At 51.3% G+C, this 12,500-nt stretch overlaps 1 protein-coding gene across 1 annotated transcript in view; it reads right to left on the minus strand.

Annotated features, from left to right (window-relative positions):
• hapln4 (hyaluronan and proteoglycan link protein 4) overlaps positions 1-12,500 on the minus strand; it is a 21,532-nt gene that overhangs the window by 2,652 nt on the left and 6,380 nt on the right. The window contains 2 exon segments of the mRNA XM_086006016.1: positions 1,438-1,800; positions 5,772-5,886. Coding sequence (XP_085862142.1) covers positions 1,438-1,800; positions 5,772-5,886 — 478 coding nt within the window.

Below are 12,500 nucleotides of genomic sequence, written 5' to 3' on the forward strand. Positions count from 1 at the left end.
TTGGATGGACAGGATTGAGTGGAGTTTGAATTGATGGGATTAGGTGGAGTTTGGATGGATGGGATTGAGTGGAGTTTGGATGGATGGGATTGAGTGGAGTTTGGATGGACGGGATTGAGTGGAGTTTGAATTGATGGGATTGAGTGGAGTTTGGATGGATGGGATTGAGTGGAGTTTGGATGGATGGGATTGAGTGGAGTTTGGATGGATGGGATTGAGTGGAGTTTGGATGGATGGGATTGAGTGGAGTTTGGATGGACGGGATTGAGCGGAGTTTGGATGGATGGGATTGAGTGGAGTTTGGATGGACGGGATTGGGCGGAGTTTGGATGGATGGGATTGAGTGGAGTTTGGATGGACGGGATTGAGTGGAGTTTGGATGGATGGGATTGAGTGGAGTTTGGATGGACGGGATTGAGTGGAGTTTGGATGGATGGGATTGAGTGGAGTTTGGATGGATGGGATTGAGTGGAGTTTGGATGGACGGGATTGAGTGGAGTTTGGATGGATGGGATTGAGTGGAGTTTGGATGGATGGGATTGAGTGCAGTTTGGATGGATGGGATTGAGTGGAGTTTGGATGGATGGGATTGAGTGGAGTTTGGATGGATGGGATTGAGTGGAGTTTGGATGGATGGGATTGAGTGGAGTTTGGATGGATGGGATTGAGTGGAGTTTGGATGGACGGGATTGAGTGGAGTTGGGATGGACGGGATTGAGTGGAGTTTGGATGGATGGGATTGAGTGGAGTTTGGATGGATGGGATTGAGTGGAGTTTGGATGGATGGGATTGAGTGGAGTTTGGATGGATGGGATTGAGTGGAGTTTGAATAGATGGGATTGAGTGGAGTTTGGATGGACGGGATTGAGTGGAGTTTGGATGGATGGGATTGAGTGGAGTTTGGATGGACGGGATTGAGTGGAGTTTGGATGGATGGGATTGAGTGGAGTTTGAATAGATGGGATTGAGTGGAGTTTGGATGGACGGGATTGAGTGGAGTTTGGATGGATGGGATTGAGTGGAGTTTGGATGGATGGGATTGAGTGGAGTTTGGATGGATGGGATTGAGTGGAGTTTGGATGGATGGGATTGAGTGGAGTTTGAATAGATGGGATTGAGTGGAGTTTGGATGGACGGGATTGAGTGGAGTTTGGATGGATGGGATTGAGTGGAGTTTGGATGGACGGGATTGAGTGGAGTTTGGATGGACGGGATTGAGTGGAGTTTGGATGGACGGGATTGAGTGGAGTTTGGATGGACGGGATTGAGTGGAGTTTGGATGGACGGGATTGAGTGGAGTTTGGATGGACGGGATTGAGTGGAGTTTGGATGGATGGGATTGAGTGGAGTTTGGATGGATGGGATTGAGTGTAGCTGTGGTTCAGACCCAAGAACAGTGGGGGGAAAAATGTCAATAATATAGAAATAAAACTGCACCTTCCAAATTCAACTTGACGATTCCGGTATCATCTTCCAGCTCATCTATGACTTCACATTCATATCTCCCGTAATCCTGCAGCGTCACGTCCTGCATGATTAGAGATGCATCCCCTTCTCCATCCTCCTGCAGCGACACCCTGCTCTTGTATATCCCAAATCCTTTTCGTATCTTCCCCAAGGCCACGAACACGTCGGTGCTCTGCAAGGAGTCGGATTCCTTGGTCCATTTGATGCGGATCTTATCGGGGTCCTGGCTCTCCGGCTCATAGTGGTATCTGCAGGGCAGGATGATAGAACCCCCTCGGTGAGTGAGGACTTTTCCCGGGGCAGTCTGAACCACCACGACCCCACTCTCATCACCTGCACGGATTTTAAACATACATAATGACTCTTAATGTAGGTCAGCGAACAGATCAGGAGACAATCATTCTTATGAATAAAAGACCACAAGATAAAAAAGGAAGGAAAGAAAGAGTCCTCATCAGATCTCAACGTGCTTCATATACAATCAATTGCAAATAAACCAGGCTGACACTCCCCAGTGCCAGTACTGAGGGAGTGCAGCACTGTCGGAGGTGCTGTCTTTCGGATGAGACGTTAAACCGAGGCCCCGTCTGCCCTCTCAGGTGGACGTAAAAGATCCCACGGGCACTATTTCATAGAATCTCATAGAAGTGTTTCCACTTGTGGGGAAGAGCAAAGCTAGAGGCCATCAATATAAGATAGTCACCAAGAAATCCAATAGGGAATTCAGAAGAAACTTCTTTACCCAGAGAGTGGTGAGAATGTGGAACTCGCTACCACAGTGAGTGGTCGAAGCGAATAGTATCGATACATTTAAGGGGCGATCAGTTAAGCATATGAGGGAGAAGGGAACAGAGGGTTACGCTGATAGAGTTAGATGAGGAAGGACGGGAGGAGGCTCGAGTGGCGCATAAATGCTGGCATGGACTGATTGGGCCGAATGGCCTGTTTCTGTGCCGTATATCCCGTGTAATCCTGTGTAATCTTAGGGGGAAAAAAGGGGGCGCCAACTTCGCCGGGGCGCTACTTTTAAAGTTAGCGCCCCTGCGCCTCAAATTCAGTGGTAGTGCCCCAAGCAGGAGGCTCCTTCCTGGGGCGTTACCACTGAATATCACGGTGCTATGTGCAACAGCGCCACACGTGTCGGCACGCAGCGCCGCGGTACTGCAGGCCTCCCGCCCCTGATTAAAGGGGAGGGGCCTAGCACTGGGCGCTGGACCGCCGGGGAACGGAGTGTCGGGAAAACAGCCTGGCTCTTAAGAGGAGCGCCGGGCTGTGTGATCGCGGCCGGCACCCCGAATTAAAAAGGGGAAGGGGGCAGGTGCTGGCAGGCGGCCAGAAAAAAAATGGCCGCCCGACACCTGCCCCTTTAAATACGGTGACCGCGGATGCAAAAACGCTGACCCTGTTGGACATGTTGTCCGTCGATAGGTCAGGGGGCGCAGCCGAAGTTTGCGGTGGGACGTGCGCGGGGCGGCTGCGCACAGCGATTATGTCATCGCCGGAGGTGCAGCGCCACGGGGCACTACCGGCTACCACCGCCGCTAACCTCCCTCTGAATTTTGCAGGGGTCGTTAGCAGCGCCGCGCCCAGGGCGCTAACGAGAGGCGCAAAGCCACCCAATTTTTCCCCCATAGCACCTTACACCACAGAAGGGGGCCATTCGGCCCATCATGCCTGTGACAGCTGTTGTGAAAGAGCTTTCTAATTTACTCTCCAATTCAAAGAAGAGCAGGGGGGAGTTCTCCCCAGTGGCCTGGGGCCAATATTTATCCCTCAGACAACATCTCCAAAATAAATGATCTGGTCATGATCTCATTGCTGTCTGTGGGAGCTTGCTGTGCGCAAACTGGCTGCCGTGTTTCCGACATTACAACAGTGAATACACTTCAAGAAGTACTTCATTGGCTGTAAAGCGCTTTGGGACGTCCTGAGGTTGTGAAAGGCGCTATAGAAATGCAAGTTCTTCTTTTCTTTGCCACAGTGAAGAATTTATTTTTGATCAGAGTGCCTACACAGTACGCTGCCAAATTGGGAGCATTGATTCTCTCACATCCCATTAATCTTTGAGTTTTCCCCCGATTTGGCAAGGCACCAGGCATAATGACCATCTCCAATTGCTATCGAATCATACATTAAGAGTTTTACATGTCGTTCCTTTGCTTAAACAGAGAATAATGCATTCCCAGGAGTGATTACAAGGCAGCAATCTCATTATGGGGTTAAGAGAATACCATAAATCACCAGTGCTAAAATCAAGCTGTTTGTAACCATCGCTAGATTCTTGAGCTGAGATTTCAGCCTTGAAATTAGTCTCGATGTTTTAAGTCATTATTTCTGCTGCTGGTACAGCCACTGGTTTTCTGATCTGTTAATCAGATTTATAAAACGATCGTCTCTGATGAAACCCGAGAGATGGGGGAACTCTCCTCTGAGACTTGCATTTCCACAGCGCCTTTCACAACCTCAGGACGTCCCAAAGCGCTCCACAGTTCAACGATGTACTTTTTGAAGTGTATTCCCGGTGTGGAAGTCAGCATTGGACCCCAGGAAGCTCCAAAGGTTTGACTATGGTCTGGGGCGAATCAGCTCCTCGCAACTGCTGAGGAGTGAGCCATTCTGGGCCAGGGAAGGGGGAGCGGACATCAAGGAACCTCGCTCCGGACCGTCTTCCAGCGGCACCTGTTGGAAAGTTGGCTGGTGTGGTAAGGATAGGCAGGGGCTCAGCTGAGATGTCCCCCTCCCCCCCACAATTGAATAGCCAGGCTGTATTCATATTAACAGATGAATAATGGGTAAGGGGACATCGGAGCAGGAGGAGGCCATTCAGCCCCTCGAGCCTGTTCCACAGTTCAATCAGATCATGACTGATCTACACCTCAACTCCACTTACCCGCCGTTGCTCCACATCCCGTGATACCTTTCCCAACAAAAATCTATCGAACGCAGTCTAGAAAACTTCAAGTGTCCCCCCGAGCATCCACAGCATTTTGGGGATGGGACTTCTAGATTTCCACTACCCTTTGTGCGAAAAGTTCACGATTTCACTCCTGAATAATCTAATTTTAAGGTGATGCCCCCTTGTTCTAGACTCCCCCCACCAGAGGAAATTGTTTCCCTCTATCTACCCGATCGAATCCCTTAATAATTTTAAACACCTTGATCAGGTCTACCCTCAATCTTCTAAACTCAAAGGGAATACAAGCCAAGATGATGCAACCTAAAGATGGGAATTCCCTGGTTTCTGCCTCCTCCCCTGGTCTTCACCTCACCGTTTGTGTACGAGTTGGGCAATAATTCTCGGTGGATTATTCAACTGTAAGAGGCATCACAGTTAACGCTAATCCTACCCTCAGTCAAGAGCTGCACGCTGGATAGGAATCAGGGGTGGGAACCCTGGGCTGATTCCTTTCCCCCAATCCCCCGCGCCGGCCTCCCCCGCTGTCACCCAGCCCAGAGACACTGAGACCAATTATACGTCGAGAAAACGTTTCCACTTGTGGGGGAGACCAGAACGAGGGGCCATAAATATGAGATAATCACTAATAAACCCGATAGGGAATTCAGGAGAAACTTCTTTACCCAGAGAGTGGTGAGAATGTGGAACTCGCTCCCACAGGGAGTGGTTGAGGCGAATAGATTGGATGCATTTAAGGGGAAGCTGGATAAACACACGAGGGAGAAAGGAATAGAAGGATATGCTGATGGGGTGAGATGAAGAGGGGTGGGAGGAGGCTCGTGTGGAGCATAAACACCGGCACGGAGCAATTGGGCCGAATGGCCTGTTTCTGGGCTGTAAATTCTATGTAATTCTATGCAACAGTACTCCTCCAATTCTGGCCTCTTGCGCATCCCCCATTTTAATCGCTCCAACATTGGCGGCCGTGTCTTCAGCTGCCTGGGCCCCGAGCTCTGGAATTCCCTCCCTAAACCTCTCCGCCTCTCTCTCCTCCTTTAAGACGCTCCTTAAAACTGACCTCATTGACCAAGCTTTTGGTCATCTGCTGAAATATCTCCTTATGTGGAACGGTGTCAAATTTTGTCTGATAATCGCCCCTGTGAAGCGCCTTGGGGTGTTTTAAAGGCGCTATATAAATGTAAGTTGTTGTTGCCCCGGTCTGAGCTCAGTGACCATAACCAACCAAAGATCAAATCCGGGATCTTTCTGACCTGTATAGTTGGATCAGTACCACACAGGGAGATACATTCGTGCAATGCGGCATTAGCGGGGAGCTGGGGGGAGCTCCTTCCTCACACAATGTCACGCGGAAGTCACGAACCGTTACGAGCTCCGTTCTCCGTCTCACCTGACACGTGCACGCTCTGCTTGGTTCCGATGTCATTGGCCGTCAAGAGGGAGAAGGCGGGAACGAGAAACATCAGGAGGATGTAGTTGAGGCATTGAGAGCTTCTCACGCAGAGCTGAAGAGACAACAGACAGTTTAATTTTCACAGATGACAATCCTGCAGGTCGCGACTCAGGCGGACTGGCCTCAGGGCTGGAATTCCCCACGTGCGCTCCTGGCACGGGAAGCTCTGCGCCTGGCCTGATAAACTATCAAACATGCCACTCGGAGTCCAAAGCCAGTGAGACCGGAGCTATGGCAAGCTGGGCCTGCGCTGCACTGCACCCACCCAGGAGAGAGCATTTAACATTAAGGGAGATTAGGCCAGTCTTTGTTTCCCCAGATCTTTCAAAAACACTGTTAGAAACTCCTTTAAAAGATTTTTACCCACCAAGCTCTTATACAACTTAAAGTCAGAAGCTCAACGGACTGGGTCACAGTTAAATACCAGAGAGAGCCAAGTGCACACGGTTTGACACGGTGGATGAAATTCAACGATAGTAGAGGCGCAAGATGGGGGATAGCGGATCGGTCGGCAGTTACTGCCCACTCGTCACACACCCTGCCTGTCGCATGCTCCGCCATCACAAACCCCCTGCCTCACACACCCGTCCCTCACACACCCGTCCCTCACACCCGCCGCTCACACACCCGCCCCTCGCACACCCGCCGCTCACACGCCCGTCCCTCACACACTCGCCGTCCCTCACACACCCGCCCTTCACACACCCGCTCCTCACACGCACGCCCCTCACACTCACCCCTCACACACCCGCCCCTCACACCCGCCCCTCACATACTCGCCCCTCACACCCGTCCCTCACACATGTCCCTCACACACCCGTTCCTCACACACTCGCCCCTCACACACCCGTCCCTCACACACGTCCCTCACACACTCGCCCCTCACACACCCCCTCACACACTCACCCCTCACACACCCGCCCGTCACACCCGTCCCTCACACACTCGCCGCTCACACACTCGCCCCTCACACACTCGCCCCTCACACACCCGTCCCTCACACACCCGTCCCTCACACCCGCCCCTCACATACTCACCCCTCACACACTCGCCCCTCACACCCGTCCCTCACACATGTCCCTCACACACCCGCTCCTCACACACTCGCCCCTCACACACCCGTCCCTCACACACGCCCCTCACACACGTCCCTCACATACTCACCCCTCACACACTCGCCCCTCACACCCGTCCCTCACACATGTCCCTCACACACCCGCTCCTCACACACTCGCCCCTCACACACCCGTCCCTCACACACGCCCCTCACACACGTCCCTCACACACCCGCTCCTCACACACTCGCCCCTCACACACCCCCTCACACACCCGTCCCTCTCACACTCGCTCCTCACACCCGCTCCTCACACTCGCCCCTCACACCCGTCCCTCACACACCCGTCCCTCACACACCCGCCCCTCACACTCGCTCCTCACACCCGCTCCTCACACTCGCCCCTCACACTCGCCTCTCACACACCTGCCCCTCACACCCGCCCCTCACACTCGCTCCTCACACCCGCCCCTCACACTCGCCCCTCACACACACCCCTCTCACACACACCCCTCACACCCGCCCAAATGCACAGTACAGACCTGCAGGTGCTGCTTCCTGCTTTACCTCAAATTTAAAAAGTGGGTGCGGTTATTTATACTGAGAAACCTTCGGCAAGAAGCAAGCCTTTGCCTGGGAGTCAGGAGGCGCAGGGTTCGAAACCTCGCTCCAGACAGTCCGGCTTGGAATTCCGGGATGCCATCCATCGGGACGCTCGTGTCCGGTGGCTGTGGGTTGTCGCTCCAGCCCTCCTTCAGCTTATGGGTTGTGGGTGCCCACAGAACCTTCCCACTGTACAGGACACTGGGCTGGTATAAAGAAGGGCACGGCCATGGAAGGAGCGTTCACCTTGCGGCCTGTCAGACATTAATCAGCCTGCGAATCCTTTCACTAATACACAGTTCTCCCAGGGACAAAGAAAGACTTGCATTTCTATAGTGCCTTTAACAACCACTGGGTGTCCCAAAGCGCTTTAAAGCCAATGAAATACTTTTTCTTTGAAGTGTAGTCACTGTTGTAATGTGGGAAATGTGGCAGCCAATTTGTGCACAGCAAGCTCCCACAAACAGCAATGTGATAATGACCAGATAATCTGTTTTAGTGATGTTGATTGAGGGATAAATATTAGCCCCAGGACACCGGGGAGAACTCCCCTGACCTTCTTCGAAATAGTGGCCGTGGGATCTTTTACGTCCACCTGAGAGAGCAGACGGGGCCTCGGTTTAACGTCCCATCCAAAAGACGGCACCCCTGACAAAGCAGCACTCCCTCAGCACTGCACTCGGAGTGTCAACCTAGATTTTTGTGCTCAAGTCTCTGGAGTGGGACTTGAACCCACAACCATTCTGTTTGTAGAGGCGAGCGTGCTGCCCACCGAGACACAGATGACACGGTGGAAGAGCAGGAAGATACAGAGACAAGACTCTAGGTGGCGGCTCATGCTTGCACGTGTAAATCAGAAGCATAAAACAGAAGTTTCCAGTAAGAGATGTGGGCAAATTTCTCCAGCGATTACCCTTCTTACCAATATTTTGAATCCAATTCCCCTACTTCTAACCCCCTTGATCTTCTCCATCAGGTTTGCCAAGCACGATCTACTTTTTTTGAAATCTGTGTTGGCTGCTTCTAATTATTTTTTTTTAATCTCGACCTTTAGTAATTTCATTTTAATTAAAGATTCCAAAATTTTCCCAACCACAGATGTTAAACTCACCGGCCTGTAATTACTTGGGTTCGTTCTGTCTCTCTTTTTGAACTTGGTTATTACATTGGCCTCTCTCCAATCCTGCCGCTCACATCCGCTCTCAATAGAGCCCTGAGGCATCATCTCCAGGGCGTCTGTTATTTCTTCCCCCATTTCACTCCCGATCTTCGGACGTATCCCATCAGGCCCTGGCACTTTGTCCTCCCTAGGCGTAACTAACTTCCTTCCTTTTCAGCTGCCTAGGCCTGAATCACTGGAGTCCCCGCCCTAAACCGCTCCACCTCCAGGCTGCTCAGCCCTCTTTCTACTTATATGTAATCTCCTCCAGCCCCACAACCCTCCGAGATCTCTGCGCTCCTCCAATTCTGGCCTCTCGCGCATCCCAGATTTTAATCGCTCCACCATTGGTGGCCGTGCCCTCAGCTGCCTGGGCCCCGAGCTCTGGAATTCCCTCCCTAAACCTCTCCGCCTCTCTCTCCTCCTTTAAGACTCTCCATAAAACCTACCTCTTTGACCAAGCTTTCAGTCACCTGTCCTAATACCTCCAGTTCTGACGAAGGGTCATCGAGCTGAAACGTTAACTCTGTTTCTCTCTCTTCACAGATGCTGCCTGACCTGCCGAGTTTCTCCAGAATTTTCTGTTTTTATTTCTAATATCTTCTTATGTGGCTCGGTGTCAAATTCTGTTTGATAACGCTCCTGTGAAGCGCCCTGGGACGTTTTACTACACTAAAGGTGCTATATAAATACAAGCTGTTGTTGTTGAAAGTGTTCAAAGACATTTTTTTTTTAATGCAGAGTTATTTTTAAAGCTCTGATGATTTTATTCCTCCCAGTGGCTTTAATTCCTGGAGTTGCCAGGACAATGCTGGAGGGTTGGCAACGCCAGACTGAGCTGAAGCACCATGTTTACCCCAGAAAGAAAGAAAGACTTGCATTTCTATAGCGCCTTTCACAACCTCAGGACGTCCCAAAGCGTTTTACATCCAATGAAGTACTTTTTGAAGTGTAGTCACTGTTGCAATGTAGGAAACGTGGCAGCCAAATTGCGCACAGCAAGCTCCCACAAACAGCAATGTGATAATGACCGGATCATCTGTTTTAGTGATGTTGATTGAGGGATAAATATTGACCAGGACACCGGGGAGAACTCCCCTTGCTCCTCTTTGAAATAGTGGCCGTGGGTTCTTTTACATCCACCTGAGAGAGGGCAGACGGGGCCTCGGTTTAACGTCTCATCCGGAAGACGGCACCTCCGACAGTGCTGCACTCCCTCAGCACTGCACTGGACTGTCAGCCTGCATTTTTGTGCTCAAGTCCCCGGAGTGGGGCTTAGAATCCACAACCTTTATGTGGAATTATTGAGTAAAAATATAGCAGGTAAATTCGAGCGAAAGGCAAAATACTGTGGATGCTGGAAAACGCTTAGCAGGCCAGGCAGCGTCTGTGGACAGAGAAACCGAGGGCTGGATTTTGCCGGCACTCAGAGGGCGGGTCCGCTGTCAAAATCGCAAAGATTGACGGCGGGTAGGAAACCCGCCTCCACGCGAGTCATAGAAACATAGAAACATAGAAGATAGGAGCAGGAGTCGGCCATTCGGCCCCTCGAGCCTGCTCCGCCATTTAATGAGATCATGGCTGATCATCCAAATTCAGTACCCTGTCCCTGCCTTCTCCCCATATCCCTTGATCCCTTTAGCCTTAAGAAATATATCCAACTCCTTCTTGAATATATTTAATGAATTGGCCTCTACTGCCTTCTGTGGTAGAGAATTCCACAGGTTCACCACTCTCTGGGTGAAGAAATTCCTCCTCATCTCAGTCCTAAATGGCTTACCCCTTATCCTTAGACTGTGACCCCTGGTTCTGGACTCCCCCGCCATCGGGAACATCCTTCCTGCATCTAGTCTGTTCAGTCCTGTCAGAATTTTATAAGTTTCAATGAGATCCCCTCTCATTCTTCTAAACTCCAGCAAGTATAAGCCCAATCGACCCAATCTCTCCTCATACGTCATTCCTGCCATCCCAGGTATCAGTCTGGTGAATCTTCGCTGTACACTCCCCATGGCAAGAACATCCTTCCTCAGATAAGGTGACCAAAACTGCACACAATACTCAAGGTGTGGTCTCACCAAGGCCCTCCCAGGTGTCGGGTCTGTCTGCGCAGGACTGACCCGACACCAAGCGGCGGGGGAGATCATTGAAGGGCTTGTTAACAGCCAATTTAATGCTATTTTGAGCCTACCTTGTAATGTTACGCGCTCCCCCACGGGTTACCCGCTGTTCGGGGAAGACGCCAGCTCACCCTGGCGTGAGTTGAGTCTGCTCTGACGTAGCTGGTAAGCTGGCAGCTGCAGAAGTGGTGTAAAGGATGGCATGTTGCAGATGGTCAGTTTCGGAGCTCAGAAACTGTTGGTTACTGCATGTGTAAGACGTCTAGAGATTTCTGTAGCTTGCAAGTGTTCAGAGCCAACTGCAGGTCCAGTGCCACCTCACTGGAGCAACCTCTCTCACCATTGACAGATCGCTTCTGTCATCTCCATTGCAGCTGCCATCTATTGCAGCAACATTGGTGCCCTGGAAACTATCTCACCTTGCTCCTCTGATTCCTTCCATGACCAACCCCAACACCAACATCACCAACAACAACACCAACAACAACACCAACCTTCTCTGCAATCACCTGATGCTGCACAGGACACAGGGCATCAGCACCTGCTCACATTGCTGCCCAGGAGGCCAGCGATGGCCTCACCATGGCCAGATTGACTTCACTTGATGCTGTACACCCTGGCTGCCACATGACGCGCCAGGTTGACACCATCCCACACCAGCACCATAAAGCAGCCCTACAATGCCCAAACCATTCCTTTCACACTCATCACAATTGAGGGGCGGGGGGGGAGTTATGTCTCAACATTCACTGGAATTCACTAAGATACTTCTCAAGGTGGGCACAGATCTGTCCAATAAGGTGAAGTGTTGAAAATATAGATTTAAATGTTTGACACCACATTAACAGAAGCTTCACATGAACATTGGCTAAACCACTCAAGTGCCTACCCTTGTGTGTTGTTAGTTGGTATGCTGAGGGTGAGTGTGAGGGGTGGCCATTGAGATGGGGAAGTGATAATGTAGATAGAGGGATGGGTGGAGGTGCAAGGTAAGTTGGTGTGAGTAAGGATGTGCAGGAGTAAGGTAGGGTGGGCAGAGTGATGGGGATGCGATGAGCGGCACAGCAGGATGAGGTTGAGTGTGTCTTTGCAGTAACGTTTCATGATCCACTGAGATCATTGAAAGGTTTGCGCCACTGCACCCAGGTCCTCCTGATGACATCCCTGCTTGTGTCCTCCTGTGCAATGTGCAACCAGGCTGCGTTGGTCTCCTGGGGAGATCTGTTCCGCCCATTGGAAGTGAAGAGAACCTCCCTGGCTGCAGCCGTGCACCTCTGTGCAGTGATTGTCAGTGTTTGCAGCACCTCAATGCTGCAGAACACTGACAGCTCAAATGTCAAACTCAATGTGGCCGTGGTCACTTTAAGGAAACCGGCTGATGACGCGTCATCAAATGATGTCATCAGACCCGCTTCCTGTTAATTGGCCGGGAACCCCGCAGGGCGGGGCTTAACAGGGCCAATCCAGAGAAAATTATTTTCAGAGCGTGGCTACAGACGGGCGCGGGACCGGAACCCACCAACCAGCTCTCCCGCCACCATCCCGCCTCCGCAGGGAAAATCCTGCCCAGAGCTAACGTTTCAGGTTGATGACCTTTCAGTGGAACTCATTAAAGCCTGCTCTTGTTTCATTTAACACAAAACAAAAATACAGATGAAAATTCTGGGCTCTACAGATGTGGCTTTGCCACCCACCTGGTTTTCCAGGAGCACAAGCTGGCTTTTTATGGACGT

The sequence above is a fragment of the Somniosus microcephalus genome, chromosome 13, assembly GCF_052327205.1.
Source record: "Somniosus microcephalus isolate GS21.2 chromosome 13, FLI_Smic_1.0, whole genome shotgun sequence".
NCBI lineage: Eukaryota > Metazoa > Chordata > Chondrichthyes > Squaliformes > Somniosidae > Somniosus > Somniosus microcephalus.